We start from the raw sequence: 17,204 nt of genomic DNA on the forward strand, positions 1-17,204 counted from the left end.
GGTCTGTCACTTTTGACTCAAGAAAAGCAGTGAAACTAGAAAGAGAGATTGAGGCCATGGTGTCTGGCTGGTTCTGGAAACTTTGGAAGCCTTAGAACAACACACTCAAAGTGTAGAGATACTATGTAGAGACTATACTTAACCCATGACAAGAAATATAGAGACCTGAGGTCTATACTCAGTTGAAACAGTAACATGCCAAGAGTTGATCATAGAAAAGTAACTCAAAGTTAACAAAGTTAATTTTCATTGTGTTCAACAGTGTTGTATCATCCCTGGCCCATTCTTACTTTTTGAGATTTAAAAGAAACAAGAGACATGGCACATGTATACATATGTAACAAACCTGCACGTTGCGCACATGTACCTTAGAACTGAAAGTATAATTAAAAAAAAAAAAGAAACAAGAAGTTGAAAAAATCATGATGGTTATTATTAAAATGAAAATTGCTGATAAGTTAAAAGGGGAAAATACGAATAATAGGGTTATTTGTTTCTCTGTGTCCAGGTTCACTTAAACTTGCAAAAAGATGACCGACCTCTTGAGAAGTGTTGTCACTGTAATTGATGTTTTCTACAAATACACCAAGCAAGATGGGGAGTGTGGCACACTGAGCAAGGATGAACTAAAGGAACTTCTGGAGAAAGAGTTTCATCCAGTTCTGAAGGTGAGAAACATGTGCCAGAACTGAAGGCTCCTGGAGTCCTGTACATGCTCTGTTATATGATCCAGATCAGCTAAAATGTGCACAGCCCCAGTAGACTCTAAGCAACCTCTATGAGCAGTATTTTGGGGATGCCAGAAAGTCTGTTAAAGCAGCATATATTTTAAAGAAAGTGAATGTTTCATCCTCACTTTTCCACCTATGCACTCCTACCTTATAGACTCTCAGACTTTCTTATATACCCAGGATTTTCCTTAGAAAAAGCAGAAAATAAATTTGTGCTAGGACACGAATGAATAAATTATCTTATCAAATGGGAAAAAAAAGTATAGAAAGGGAAATCATCTACATGGCAAGCTGACAAAATAGCTATGATTAAGAATCAAAAATAAAATATCAGCATTTTATTCCATCTACTTAAAAAGGACTCAGTTAGCCAGGCATCGTGGCTCACGCCTGTAATCCCAGCACTTTGGGAGACTGAGGCGGGTGGATCACGAGGTCAGGAGATCAAGACCATCTTGGCTAATACGGTGAAACCCTAAAACCCTGTCTCTACTAAACCCTGTCTCTACTAAAAATACAAAAAATTAGCCAGGCGTGGTGGCAGGCCCCTGGAGTCCCAGCTACTCGGGAGGCTGAGGCAGGAGAATGGCATGAACCCAGGAGGCGGAGCTTGCAGTGAGCAGAGATCGTGCCACTGCACCCTAGCCTGGGTTACAGAGTGAGACTCTGTCTCAAAAAAAAAAAAAAGGACTCCGTTACTAGCTTCAAAATAATATATGATAAATTCTAACATGGAATATATTAACATGTAATCATGTAATAGTTACAATTTATGTAAAACTTAGAAATATCAGTTACTGAACTTAGTTTATTCCACTCCTTCCTGTAGGCCTTACCTAAGCACTTAATCCTTTAGCTTAAATCCTTGAAATGTCTTCTTCTGAGGATCCCAGTAGTCTTTATTTTCTATTAACCCTTAACATTTACTGGGTTCTATTAACCTAAAGTAATCCTCCATTGGACTAAAACTACATCATGTCAAACATCCACAATTTCACAGCACTATTTGAATGTGTTGGCTGAGTATGCAGGTGAGGCTGACCAGGTCTCCCTTGGTATGTCACTCATATACAGAACCCAGATGATCCAGACACAGTGGATGTCATCATGCACATGCTGGATCGAGATCATGACAGAAGATTGGACTTTACTGAGTTTCTTTTGATGATATTCAAGCTGACTATGGCCTGCAACAAGGTCCTCAGCAAAGAATACTGCAAAGCTTCAGGGTCAAAGAAGCATAGGCGTGGTCACCGACACCAAGAGGAAGAAAGTGAAACAGAAGAGGATGAAGAGGATACCCCAGAACATAAATCAGGTTACAGACATTCAAGTTGGAGTGAGGGAGAGGAGCATGGATATAGTTCTGGGCACTCAAGGGGAACTGTGAAACGTAGACATGGGTCCAACTCCAGGAGGCTAGGAAGACAAGGTAATTTATCCAGCTCTGGAAACCAAGAGGGATCTCAGAAAAGGTACCACAGGTCCAGCTCTGGTCACTCATGGAGTAGAGGCAAAGAGAGACATGGTTTCAGCTCTGGAGAACTGAGGGAAAGAATAAACAAGTCACATGTTAGCCCTTCTAGGGAATTTGGGGAAGAATATGAATCTGGATCTGGATCAAAGAGTTGGGAAAGGAAAGGTCATGGTGGTCTGTCATGTGGATTGGAGATTAGTGGGCATGAATCAAACTCTACTCAGTCAAGAAGTAGAGGACAAAAGCTTGGGTCTAGCCGTTCATGTTCAGGAGATAGTCGGAGGCGAAGTCATGCATGTGGTTATAGCAATTCAAGTGGGTGCGGAAGGCCACAAAATGCTTCAAATTCTTGTCAGTCACATAGATTTGGAGGGCAAGTAAATCAATCTAGCTATATTCAGTCAGGCTGTCAGTCAGGAATTAATGGAGGACAAGGCCATGACTGTGTCTCAGGAGGTCAGCCCTCTGGATGTGGTCAACCTGAGTCTAACTCCTGTAGTCAGTCCTATAGTCAGAGGGGATACGGAGCTCGAGAAAATGGTCAACCACAGAACTGTGGAGGACATCAGAGAACAGGCTCAAGTCAGTCCTCTTTTTGTGGACAATATGAGTCTGGAGGTAGCCAGTCTTGTAGTAATGGTCAACATGAACATGGTTCCTGTGGCCGCTTTTCAAACTCTTCTAGTTCAAATGAATTTTCCAAATGTGGTAAACATCGGTCTGGTTCAGGTCAGTTTACTAGCTGTGAACAACATGGAACAGGCTTGAGTCAGTCCTCTGGCTTCGAACAACAAGTAGCTGGCTCAAGTCAAACTTGTAGCCAGTATGGGTCTAGATCAAGTCAATCCTCAGGCTATGATGAGCATGGGTCTAGCTCAGGTAAGACATCTGGCTTTGGACAACACAGGTCTGGCTCAGGTCATTCCTCTGGCTTTGGCCAACATGGATCAGGCTCAGGTCAATCCTTTGGCTTTGGACAGCATGGGTCTGGCTCAGGACAATCCTCTGGTTTTGGACAACATGAGTCTAGATCATGTCAGTCTAGCTATGGACAACATGGTTCTGGCTCAAGTCAATCATCTGGCTATGGCCAACATGCGTCTAGACAGACATCTGGTTTTGGACAACATGGGTTGGGCTCAGGTCAATCCACTGGCTTTGGCCAATATGGATCAGGCTCAGGTCAGTCCTTTGGCTTTGGACAACATGGGTCTGGCTCAGGACAATCCTCTGGCTTTGGACAACATGAGTCTAGATCAGGTCAGTCTAGCTATGGCCAACACAGTTCTAGCTCAAGTCAGTCATCTGGCTATGGCCAACATGGGTCTAGACAGACATCTGGCTTTGGACAACATGGATCAGGCTCAGGTCAATCCACTGGCTTTGGCCAATATGGATCCGGCTTAGGTCAGTCCAGTGGCTTTGGACAACATGGGTCTGGCTCAGGACAATCCTCTGGTTTTGGAAAACATGAGTCTACATCAGGTCAGTCTAGCTATGGCCAACATGGTTTTGGTTCAAGTCAATCATCTGGCTGTGGTCAACATGGGTTGAGTTCAGGACAGACATCTGGATTTGGACAACATGAGTTAAGCTCAGGTCAATCTTCCAGCTTTGGCCAACATGGATCCGGCTCAGGTCAGTCCTCTGGCTTTGGACAGCATGGGTCTGGCTCAGGACAATCCTCTGGTTTTGGGCAACATGAGTCTAGATCACGTCAGTCTAGTTATGGACAACATGGCTCTGGCTCAAGTCGGTCATCTGGCTATGGCCAACATGGGTCTAAATGGACATCTGGCTTTGGACAACATAGTTCGGGCTCAGGTCAATCCACTAGCTTTGGCCAATATGGATCAGGCTCAGGTCAGTCCTCTGGCTTTGGACAACATGGGTCTGGTTCAGGACAGTCCTCTGGTTTTGGGCAACATGAGTCTAGATCAGGTCATTCTAGCTGTGGCCAACATGGTTTTGGCTCAAGTCAATCATCTGGCTGTGGTCATAATGGGTCGAGTTCAGGACAGACATCTGGATTTGGACAACACGAGTTAAGCTCAGGTCAGTCTTCCAGCTTCAGCCAACATGGATCAGGCTTAGGTCAGTCCTCTGGCTTTAGACAACATGGGTCAGGCTCAGGACAATCCTCTGGCTTTGGACAGCATGAGTCTAGATCACATCAGTCCAGCTATGGCCCACATGGTTCTGGCTCAGGTCAATCATCTGGCTATGGTCAACATGGGTCAAGTTCAGGACAGACATCTGGCTTTGGACAACAGGGGTCAAGCTCAAGTCAATACTCTGGCTTTGGCCAACATGGATCAGGCTTAGGTCAGTCCAGTGGCTTTGGACAACATGGGACTGGCTCAGGACAGTCCTCTGGTTTTGGACAGCATGAGTCTAGATCACATCAGTCTAGCTATGGCCAACATGGTTCCGGCTCAAGTCAGTCATCTGGCTATGGTCAACATGGGTCTAGTTCAGGACATACAACTGGCTTTGGCCAACACAGGTCAAGCTCAGGTCAGTACTCTGGCTTTGGCCAACATGGATCAGGCTTAGGTCAGTCCAGTGGCTTTGGACAACATGGGACTGGCTCAGGACAGTCCTCTGGTTTTGGACAACATGAGTCTAGATCACATCAATCTAGCTATGGCCGACATGGCTCTGGCTCAAGTCAGTCATCTAGCTATGGTCAACATGGGTCTAGTTCAGGACAGACATCTGGATTTGGACAACACAGGTCAGGCTCAGGTCAATCCTCTGGCTTTGGCCAATATGGATTGGGCTCAGGTCAGTCCTCTGGCTTTGGACAACATGGGTCAGGCACAGGACAATCCTCTGGCTTTGCACGGCATGAGTACAGATCAGGTCAGTCTAGCTATGGCCAACATGGTACTGGCTCAAGTCAATCATCTGGCTGTGGCCAACGTGAGTCTGGCTCAGGTCCAACCACAGGTTTTGGACAGCATGTGTCTGGCTCAGACAATTTCTCTAGTTCTGGACAACATATATCTGGCTCAGGTCAGTCCACTGGATTTGGCCAATATGGTTCAGGCTCAGGTCAATCGACTGGCTTGGGCCAGGGTGAATCTCAACAAGTAGCGTCAGGATCCACAGTTCACGGGAGACAGGAAACTACTCATGGTCAGACAATAAATACCGCTAGACATAGCCAGTCTGGTCAAGGACAATCCACACAGACGGGGTCCAGGGTAAGTAGAAGACGAAGATCTAGCCAAAGTGAGAACAGTGACAGTGAAGTGCACTCAAGGGTCTCACACAGACATTCAGAACACATTGACACACAAGTTGGATCTCATTACCCAGAGTCAGGATCTACAGTTCACAGAAGACAAGGAACTACTCATGGACAGAGAGGAGATACCACTAGACATAGCCACTCTGGTCATGGACAGTCTACACAGACAGGTTCCAGAACAACTGGAAGACAGAGATTTAGCCACAGTGATGCCACTGACAGTGAAGTGCACTCAGGGGTCTCACATAGACCACACTCACAAGAACACACTCACGGCCAAGATGGATCTCAACTTGGAGAATCACAATCCACAGTTCATGAGAGACAAGAAACTACTTATGGACAGACAGGAGATGCCACTGGACATGGCTATTCTGGTCATGGACAGTCCACACAGATAGGGTCCTGGACAAGTGGAAGAAGGGGATCTGGCCACAGTGAGTCCAGTGACACTGAAGTGCACTCAGGGGGCTCACATAGACCACATTCACAAGAACAAACTCATGGCCAAGCCAGATCTCAACATGGAGAGTCAGGATCCACAGTTCACGAAAGACATGGAACTACTCATGGACAGACAGGAGATACCACTAGATATGCCCACTATCATAATGGACAATCCACGCAGAGAGGGTCCAGGACAACTGGAAGGGGATCTGGCCACAGTGAGTACAGTGACAGTGAATTGTACTCAGGGGGCTCACACACATATTCAGGACACACTCACGGCCAAGCTGGATCTCAACATGGAGAGTCAGATTCCATAGTTCATGAGAGATACGGAACTACTCATGGACAGACAGGAGACACCATTAGACATGCTCACTATGGTCATGGACAGTCCACACAGAGAGGGTCCAGGACAACTGGAAGAAGGGGATCTGGCCACAGTGAGTACAGTGACAGTGAAGGGCACTCGGGGGGCTCCCACACACATTCAGGACACACTCATGGCCAAGCCGGATCCCAACATGGAGAGTCAGGATCTGCCGTTCATGGGAGACAGGGAACTATACATGGACAGACAGGAGATACCACTAGACATGACCAGTCTGGTCATGGACAATCCACACAGACAGGGTCCAGGACAACTGGAAGAAGGGGATCTGGCCACAGTGAGTACAGTGACAGTGAAGGGCACTCAGGGGGCTCACACACACATTCAGGACACACTCATGGCCAAGCCAGATCCCAACATGGAGAGTCAGGATCTGCCGTTCATGGGAGACAGGGAACTATACATGGACAGACAGGAGATACCACTAGACATGGCCAGTCTGGTCATGGCGAGTCCATACAGACAGGTTCCAGGACAATTGGAAGAAGGGGATCTGGCCACAGTGAGTACACTGACAGTGAAGGGCACTCAGGGGGCTCCCACACACATTCAGGACACACTCATGGCCAAGCCGGATCCCAACATGGAGAGTCAGGATCTGCCGTTCATGGGAGACAGGGAACTATACATGGACAGACAGGAGATACCACTAGACATGGCCAGTCTGGTCATGGCGAGTCCATACAGACAGGTTCCAGGACAATTGGAAGAAGGGGATCTGGCCACAGTGAGTACAGTGACAGTGAAGGGCACTCAGGGATCTCACACACACATGCAGAACACACTCACGGCCAAGCTGGATCTCAACATGGAGAGTCAGGATCCCCAGGTCATGGGAGACAGGGAACTACTCATGGACAGACAGGAGATACCACTAGACATGCCCACTATGGTCACGGACAATCCACACAGAGAGGGTCCAGGACAGCTGGAAGAAGGGGATCTGGCCACAGTGAGTACAGTGACAGTGAAGGGTACTCAGGGGTCTCACACACACATTCAGGACACATTCATGGCCAAGCCGGATCTCAACATGGAGAGTCAGAATCCACAGTTCACGAGAGACAACAAACTACTCATGGACAGACAGGAGATACCACTAGACATGCCCACTATGGTCATGGACAATCCACACAGAGAGGGTCCAGGACAGCTGGAAGAAGGGGATCTGGCCACAGTGAGTACAGTGACAGTGAAGGGCACTCAGGGGTCTCACACACACATTCAGGACACACTCATGGCCAAGCTGGATCTCAACATGGAGAGTCAGAATCCACAGTTCACGAGAGACAACAAACTACTCATGGACAGACAGGAGATACCACTAGACATGCCCACTATGGTCATGGACAATCCACACAGAGAGGGTCCAGGGCAGCGGGAAGAAGGGGATCTGGCCACAGTGAGTACAGTGACAGTGAAGGGCACTCAGGGGTCTCACACACACATACAAGACAAACTCATGGCCAAGCCGGATCTCAACATGGAGAGTCAGAATCCACAGTTCACGAGAGACAACAAACTACTCATGGACAGACAGGAGATACCACTAGACATGCCCACTATGGTCATGGACAAACCACACAGACAGGGTCCAGGACAACTGGAAGAAGGGGATCTGGCCACAGTGAGTACAGTGATAGTGAAGCGCACTCAGGGGTCTCACACACACATTCAGGACACACTCATGGCCAAGCCGGATCCCAACATGGAGAGTCAGGATCTGCCGTTCATGAGAGACAGGGAACTATACATGGACAGACAGGAGATACCACTAGACATGGCCAGTCTGGTCATGGAGAGTCCATACAGAGAGGCTCCAGGACAATTGGAAGAAGGGGATCTGGCCACAGTGAGTACAGTGACAGTGAAGGGCACTCAGGGGTCTCAAACACACATTCAGGACATACTCATGGACAAGCCGGATCTCAACATGGAGAGTCAAGATCCTCAGGTCATGGGAGACAGGGAACTACTCATGGACAGACAGGAGATACCACTAGACATGCCCACTATGGTCATGGACAATCCACACAGAGAGGGTCCAGGACAGCTGGAAGAAGGGGATCTGGCCACAGTGAGTACAGTGACAGTGAAGGGCACTCAGGGGTCTCACACACACAGTCAGGACACACTCATGGCCAAGCCGGATCTCAACATGGAGAGTCAGAATCCACAGTTCACGAGAGACAACAAACTACTCATGGACAGACAGGAGATATCACTGAACATGGCCACTCTAGTCATGGACAAACCACACAGACAGGGTCCCGGACGACTGGAAGAAGGGGATCTGGCCACAGTGAGTACAGTGACAGTGAAGGGCACTCAGGAGTCTCACACACACATTCAGGACACACTCATGGCCAAGCTGGATCCCAACATGGAGAGTCAGGATCTGCCGTTCATGGGAGACAGGGAACCATACATGGACAGACAGGAGATACCACTAGACATGGCCAGTCTGGTCAAGGACAATCCACACAGAGAGGGTCCAGGACAACTGGAAGAAGGGGATCTGGCCACAGTGAGTACAGTGACAGTGAAGGGCACTCAGGGGTCTCACACACACATTCAGGACACACTCATGGCCAATCCGGATCCCAACATGGAGAGTCAGGATCTGCCGTTCATGAGAGACAGGGAACTATACATGGACAGACAGGAGATACCACTAGACATGGCCAGTCTGGTCATGGCGAGTCCATACAGACAGGTTCCAGGACAATTGGAAGAAGGGGATCTGGCCACAGTGAGTACAGTGACAGTGAAGGGCATTCAGGGGTCTCACACACACATTCAGGACATACTCATGGCCAAGCTGGATCCCAACATGGAGAGTCAGGATCTGCTGTTCATGAGAGACAAGGAACCATACATGGACAGACAGGAGATACCACTAGACATGCCCACTATGGTCATGGACAATCCACACAGAGAGGGTCCAGGACAACTGGAAGAAGGGGATCTGGCCACAATGAGTACAGTGACAGTGAAGGGCACTCAGGGGGCTCCCACACACATTCAGGACACACTCATGGCCAAGCCGGATCCCAACATGGAGAGTCAGGATCTGCCATTCATGGAAGACAGGGAACTATACATGGACAGACAGGAGATACCACTAGACATGGCCAGTCTGGTCATGGACAATCCACACAGAGAGGGTCCAGGACAACTGGAAGAAGGGGATCTGGCCACAGTGAGTACAGTGACAGTGAAGGGCACTCAGGGATCTCACACACACATGCAGGACACACTCACGGCCAAGCTGGATCTCAACATGGAGAGTCAGGATCCTCAGGTCATGGGAGACAGGGAACTACTCATGGACAGACAGGAGATACCACTAGACATGCCCACTATGGTCAAGGACAATCCACACAGAGAGGGTCCAGGACAGCTGGAAGAAGGGGATCTGGCCACAGTGAGTACAGTGACAGTGAAGGGCACTCAGGGGTCTCACACACACATTCAGGACATACTCATGGCCAAGCCGGATCCCAACATGGAGAGTCAGGATCTGCCGTTCATGGGAGACAGGGAACCATACATGGACAGACAGGAGATACCACTAGACATGGCCAGTCTGGTCATGGACAATCCACTCAGACAGGGTCCAGGACGACTGGAAGAAGGGGAACTGGCCACAGTGAGTACAGTGACAGTGAAGGGCACTCAGGGGTCTCACACACACATTCAGGACACACTCATGGCGAAGCTGGATCTCAACATGGAGAGTCAGAATCCACAGTTCACGAGAGACAACAAACTACTCATGGACAGACAGGAGATATCACTGAACATGGCCACTCTAGTCATGGACAAACCACACAGACAGGGTCCAGGACAACTGGAAGAAGGGGATCTGGCCACAGTGAGTACAGTGATAGTGAAGGGCACTCAGGGGTCTCACACACACATTCAGGACACACTCATGGCCAAGCCGGATCCCAACATGGAGAGTCAGGATCTGCCGTTCATGAGAGACAGGGAACTATACATGGACAGACAGGAGATACCACTAGACATGGCCAGTCTGGTCATGGAGAGTCCATACAGACAGGTTCCAGGACTATTGGAAGAAGGGGATCTGGCCACAGTGAGTACAGTGACAGTGAAGGGCACTCAGGGGTCTCACACACACATTCAGGACATACTCATGGCCAAGCCGGATCCCAACATGGAGAGTCAGGATCTGCCGTTCATGGGAGACAGGGAACCATACATGGACAGACAGGAGATACCACTAGACATGGCCAGTCTGGTCATGGACAATCCACTCAGACAGGGTCCAGGACGACTGGAAGAAGGGGAACTGGCCACAGTGAGTACAGTGACAGTGAAGGGCATTCAGGGCGCTCACACACACATTTAGGACACACTCATGGCCAAGCCGGATTCCAACATGGAGAGTCAGGATCTGCCGTTCATGGGAGACAGGGAACTATACATGGACAGACAGGAGATACCACTAGACATGGCCAGTCTGGTCATGGCGAGTCCATACAGACAGGTTCCAGGACAATTGGAAGAAGGGGATCTGGCCACAGTGAGTACAGTGACAGTGAAGGGCACTCAGGGATCTCACACACACATACAAGACACACTCACGGCCAAGCTGGATCTCAACATGGAGAGTCAGGATCCCCAGGTCATGGGAGACAGGGAACAATACATGGACAGGCAGGAGATACCACTAGACATGCCCACTATGGTCATGGACAATCCACACAGAGAGGGTCCAGGACAGCTGGAAGAAGGGGATCTGGCCACAGTGAGTACAGTGACAGTGAAGGGCACTCAGGGGTCTCACACACACATTCAGGACACACTCATGGCCAAGCCGGATCCCAACATGGAGAGTCAGGATCTGCCGTTCATGAGAGACAGGGAACTATACATGGACAGACAGGAGATACCACTAGACATGGCCAGTCTGGTCATGGAGAGTCCATACAGACAGGTTCCAGGACTATTGGAAGAAGGGGATCTGGCCACAGTGAGTACAGTGACAGTGAAGGGCACTCAGGGGTCTCACACACACATTCAGGACATACTCATGGCCAAGCCGGATCCCAACATGGAGAGTCAGGATCTGCCGTTCATGGGAGACAGGGAACCATACATGGACAGACAGGAGATACCACTAGACATGGCCAGTCTGGTTATGGACAATCCACACAGACAGGGTCCAGGACGACTGGAAGAAGGGGATCTGGCCACAGTGAGTACAGTGACAGTGAAGGGCATTCAGGGGGCTCACACACACATTTAGGACACACTCATGGCCAAGCCGGATTCCAACATGGAGAGTCAGGATCCTCAGGTCATGGGAGACAGGGAACTATACATGGACAGACAGGAGATACCACTAGACATGGCCAGTCTGGTCATGGCGAGTCCATACAGACAGGTTCCAGGACAATTGGAAGAAGGGGATTTGGCCACAGTGAGTACAGTGACAGTGAAGGGCACTCAGGGATCTCACACACACATACAGGACACACTCACGGCCAAGCTGGATCTCAACATGGAGAGTCAGGATCCCCAGGTCATGGGAGACAGGGAACTATACATGGACAGGCAGGAGATACCACTAGACATGCCCACTATGGTCATGGACAATCCACACAGAGAGGGTCCAGGACAGCTGGAAGAAGGGGATCTGGCCACAGTGAGTACAGTGACAGTGAAGGGCACTCAGGCGGCTCCCACACACATTCAGGACACACTCATGGCCAAGCCGGATCCCAACATGGAGAGTCAGGATCTGCCGTTCATGGGAGACAAGGAACCATACATGGACAGACAGGAGATACCACTAGACATGGCCAGTCTGGTCATGGAGAGTCCATACAGACAAGTTCCAGGACAATTGGAAGAAGGGAATCTGGCCACAGTGAGTACAGTGACAGTGAAGGGCACTCAGTGGGCTCACACACACATTCAGGACACACTCATGGCCAGGCCGGATCCCAACATGGAGAGTCAGGATCTGTCATTCATGGGAGACTGGAAACTACTCATGGACAGACAGGAGATAGCACTAGACATGGCCATTCTGGTTATGGACAATCCACAGAGACAGGTTCCAGATCTACTAGAACAAGTCATTTTCAGTCACATAGCAGTGAAAGGCAAAGGCATGGATCAAGTCACGTTTGGAAACATGGCAGTTATGGACCTGCGGAATATGACTATGGACACACTGGGTATGGGCCTTCTGGTGGCCGCAGAAAAAGCATCTGTAATTCTCACCTTTCGTGGTCAATAGATAGCGCCACAAACGAGCAACTGTCTAGACATTGACAATCATTTTCTAGTTCTGACCTGATGGTATCCAAAGCAACTAAAGGAACAGGAAGACACGGTTTAAATCATGAACAGTCAATGATAAGTTATGAACATTCAATTGATTTTCAGTATCAGTCTGGACCCATTATAAGAAGTCAGGAATCTAGTCATGGACATTCTGTAGTAACTCATAAACAGTCAAACAACACCTATGTTCAACCTGGATATAACACAGCCAGAAGGGAGGGATGCACCTATAGCCAGTTAAATGACCATCTTGGATCTGACCATGGACAATCCATATCAGTTCATGTCCATTCAAAATCTAGTTCAATCAGAAAACAGCAATCCCATACTGATAATAAAAGGCATTCGGAAGATTGGGAGAAAGACACTCATGAGCAATTAGGATCTAGGCATGGGAAGTTAGAGTTCAATACAATAGTTTTACACGGATCTAGCCAGCAACATTTGGGAGACACAACTTTTCATGGGCAGGTAAGATCCAGCACAGGTTTTGCCAGATAGGTATCAAGTCATGGGCCATCAAGAGATGTCCAGGGTCAATCTGGATTCAGTACCAATGAAAGACAAGTATATAGCAATGGCCAATCAAATGACAGTTATAAGCAGTCAAATGACAGCAAAAGTCAAAGATACATTTTCAGTCACTTTCTTGACAGCCTACAGGAATTGAAGAGTATAGGTATAGATATTCATCAAGCAGTACAACCACATGCAGTGGGGGAGACAAAGGCAAGAATCAGAATCAAGTCTGTCAGGAGGTATCAGAATATACAGTGAGGATGTGAGCAATAAACAGACAAGAGGCTCTGAGGCCAGTGGTTACCACAGAAAGGAAAGAACAGGCTCTGGTTCCTTCTGTGTAGATAGCAACACCCCACTTTATGAGTATGTCCAAGAACAAAGGAGTTATTACTTTGAATAAGAAGCCAACACAAACTAGCCCAAGATAAGAACTAACCCAGAGAAGAAATGAGACACATACATGAAATTAAGGTATTTAACATGATCTCTTGTTTTGGTAGTTGGGGTATATGTCTGTTCTTTCATTTTAACTATAGTTCTGTACTATATTACTTTTGTTTGGTGCCAGGTGTTTTTGTAAGGCTCCACATTCATTGAACTCCTTGGTTAAAAAACAGTGAATGGGGCCAGGCGCAGTGGCTCACGCCTGTAATCCCAGCACTTTGGGAGGCCGAGAAGGGTGGATCATGGGGTCAGGAGTTCGAGACCAGCCTGGCCAACATGGTGAAACCCTGTCTCTACTAAAAATAGAAAAATCAACCGGGTACAGTGGCGGATGCCTGTAATCCTAGCTACTCAGGAGACTGAGGCAGGAGAATTGCTTGAATCCAGGAGGCAGAGGTTGCCGAAATCGCACCACTGCACTCCAGCCTGGGTAACTGAGCAAGACTCCACCTCAGAAAAAAAAAAAAAAAAAGAAAGAAAGAAAGAAAGAAAAAAGTGAATGGAAGAAAAAATAAACATCATTTGGGGCTACTTTCAGAACTATATAATAAAGTGAGATTTGTGTGGTTGGGAATAAAATTAGGGTTTAAAAAAATTTCAGAGTTTCAAAATTTGGATTTTCCAGATTTTGTTTTAATTAATTATTGACAAACCTATCCAAGGAGCTAAATGACATGGTTTAGGAGCCAAAATGTCTCTAGAAACATTATAACACATCCCATCCTGAACAAAGAATATGTAGTAGTTTCCCACATGAATATTCAGAATATTTGCATCTTTTTGTGTCACTACTAGAACTCTGTACAACTATGTTTAAATTTATTGTCATGGCCTTCTGGATATAGGATCCAGAAAACTGTACTTCATAAAAATGGCAATAAACGTTTCATCAAGTTATAGTTTCTCTCCTCTTCCATCTCCACAAACACAAACAGTTTCCTGCCGTGGGATCAGATGCAGTTTTCTTCTACCTCCACACAACTAGATGGCAGTGAAGCACTCGGGTACTAATAATAAGGACCCCAAAGAAGACAAAACTCAACTGTATCTGATATTTTCCTCAATCTAATTGCTGCCCAATGCTTCTGTAAAGCATTTACAGAAAGGCTTTATACTGATGAGTTGACCTCAGGTGTTCTAGTTTATCATGATCATCACAGCAATTGTTATCAAACATAATCCCAAGTAGCTACTTTCTAAGACAACCCAAGCTCTGGAAATAAGAGTTATACACCATGGGTTTTCTCTGTCAAAGATATTAATGGAAGAATCACTCTCAATAGAAGCTGATTGTCCTGAAGTTTCCAGTAGAAGAAAAACAATTAAAAATACATTATTCCTGCCTAAAAGGAGAAAATACATGAATTTATTATGAACAGTGAGGGAAGTAATGATTAGTAGAAGAATTATGTACAAAATATACTATCCTCAGTAGAAAGTTTACTACTATAAAACCCAAATAAAATGTCCAGAATGTCAGAACTAGTAAGAACTTTAAAGATTACTTCCTTAATTTGCAAGTAAAAATAAAAAAGCCAAGCACACCATACTTAATTAAAAGAGTGATAATTCTCTCCATTAAATTGGTGCTATCCAAATTTATCCTCTTTTCACTCAAAAATCAAGCTACTTTTCCTCCACCTTCACTTTTGGAATTCAAACTAAACTGAAATTCATCAGTGAGTGTTCAAAATCACAAGCCCCTATTGGAAGCAGAAGTTTTTTGAAACAACAACAACAACAAAAAAAAAAAAACAGGCTCATTCTTCTGATTAGACTCATAATATATCTATCTAATCTGGGTTTTAAATTTTAATATTAAGAAGGACTTGTACTTTCTGAACTTTAAATCATGCTATGTAATCAACAAAATACTAGTCTGTTAGTTTACTAGTGAAAAAGCTACAGTTATACTATTAATGATAGCAAAATTACTGTGTATATAGAAGTTAACCCTAAATAGTAACCAATTCATACCAATCTATCAATCACCATTTATTCACTGAATAAATACTAATAAAGAACAATTAGAAATTTAAATTTGATATTTAATCTCTTTCTGTTATAAAGTAAGTCTATACCTATAATAAAAAGAGAAATCCATAGATTTTCATTCTACCTCTGCACAGCTAGATGACAGTAAAGTAAATCTATGGATTTACTTTATTTACAATAGAAGAGATTAACTTGCTAATTAGAAGTGCTGCTATGACCAAGGTATAGGTTTCTGATTCTCAAGCCAAAGCTCGCTCTGTGTCAGGGCATCTGCACTCATTCCATACATCTGTAATTCCACATTCCACCGCTAGAAGGCAGTGAAGCACTCAGAGACTAATAATGAGTCCAAAGAAGGTAAAACTCAACATCTAATCTTTCCTTCGATCGAATCACTGTCCAAAGCGTTTACAAGAAAGAAAGCCTTTATTCTCTAAGAATATATTTACAAATGTCTAAAGTTTCACTGGTATCTTGAATAAACATTAATGTGCCTTTATTGTATGTGTGTGTAAATATGTATGTGTGTATATATAAATATATAGGTTATGTACATAAATGACCCCCATAATCCCTTGACCACACTCATTTGAAATTTAAATATAATATATTCCACACTGCTAAAACTCTCAATAATATTTTTAATCAAACAGGGGGCAATTGTTCCTTATGAATTACACCAGAAGTATTAAATAACTCAAAGAGAGTTACACATCTCCTTTCTAAGATAAAAGAAAAGATAAAAATGAAACATCAGGTATGGTCTACAAAGAAAAAGTTAAAAACTGTGGTGCCCCCCTGTGAAACCTCTGTGAACAGTTGAATTTCTTAGATGCTAGAAAGAAAGAAGTGTCATAGGTAGACACACTTAGAGATTTCCCCTCTACTACCATCTGTGTGCTAGCAATCTATAGGTAAAGCATTTCTGTGCCAAGAAATACCCAGTGATGTCAAACTATGGCTGAGACTGTCATGGAGAGTACATGGCACTGAAGAGGAACTCTGGGTGGCCAAAATGGGCGGAACGAAAGATAAAATCCCTCTTCTTGCAAACTTTCTAGATAAAGATGACCTTTGAATGAGGGAAATTGAAGGTCAGTTTGTACCAGACACACTGCATGCACTGGCTGTTCTGTTACAGTGTAATACACAGTCCCTGTGTTCCAAGAGTCCTTGATAACCAGAGAAGACTTTCTAATACTACATGCTGAGTGCAACCTTTGTGGAGCACTCTAACACAATCAAAGGTGAGTATGTAAACTGTAGGGAAATGAGCAAGAGAGTAGAAAATTTTTAAAAAGTAAAGATTGAGGCAATTCTGGATTTGGTTGGAAATTAATCAAGCCAGGAAACAGAGGGAAGCTTCCTCTCTAATAATGATTTGACACAATTAAAAGGCCACTAACTCAGATTTTGAAACTGGTTTTAAGCAACATATTACTGAATCTTTGCAAAACATGGTAAGTGGAAGTGAGTGAAGCTCTCCTTAGAAGTGCATAGAATTGGGCGGAGCAAGATGGCCGAATAGGAACAGCTCCAGTCTCCAACTCCCAGCGCGAGCGACACAGAAGACCGGTGATTTCTGCATTTTCAACTGAGGTACTGGGTTCATCTCAC

The 17,204-nt window shown here is 45.9% G+C and overlaps 1 protein-coding gene and 1 long non-coding RNA gene across 2 annotated transcripts in view; one reads left to right on the top strand and one right to left on the bottom strand.

The window, feature by feature from the left end:
• LOC105497876 (uncharacterized) overlaps nt 1–17,204 on the bottom strand; it is a 37,404-nt gene that overhangs the window by 6,389 nt on the left and 13,811 nt on the right. The gene's annotated exons all lie outside the window — the stretch shown is intronic.
• On the top strand, nt 511–13,132 carry LOC105498246 (filaggrin 2). The gene is made up of 4 exons (XM_071085223.1): nt 511–668; nt 1,806–6,417; nt 7,531–9,694; nt 12,170–13,132. The coding sequence occupies exons 1-4, from the start codon at nt 531–533 to the stop codon at nt 12,612–12,614; spliced, it is 7,359 nt and encodes a 2,452-aa protein (XP_070941324.1). The 5' UTR covers nt 511–530; the 3' UTR covers nt 12,615–13,132.

This window comes from Macaca nemestrina, chromosome 1, assembly GCF_043159975.1.
Source record: "Macaca nemestrina isolate mMacNem1 chromosome 1, mMacNem.hap1, whole genome shotgun sequence".
In the NCBI taxonomy this organism is placed as follows: domain Eukaryota; kingdom Metazoa; phylum Chordata; class Mammalia; order Primates; family Cercopithecidae; genus Macaca; species Macaca nemestrina.

What these genes read in the sequence shown, in the direction of transcription:
- LOC105498246 (XM_071085223.1), top strand. Translation starts at nt 531, where the DNA reads ATGACCGACCTCTTGAGAAGTGTTGTCACTGTAATTGATGTTTTCTAC. An exon ending in AGTTTCATCCAGTTCTGAAG is followed by an intron (nt 669 to 1,805) that starts GTGAGAAACATG and finishes ACTCATATACAG; the next exon opens with AACCCAGATGATCCAGACAC. An exon ending in GGACAATCCACACAGAGAGG is followed by an intron (nt 9,695 to 12,169) that starts GTCCAGGACAGC and finishes CATACAGACAAG; the next exon opens with TTCCAGGACAATTGGAAGAA.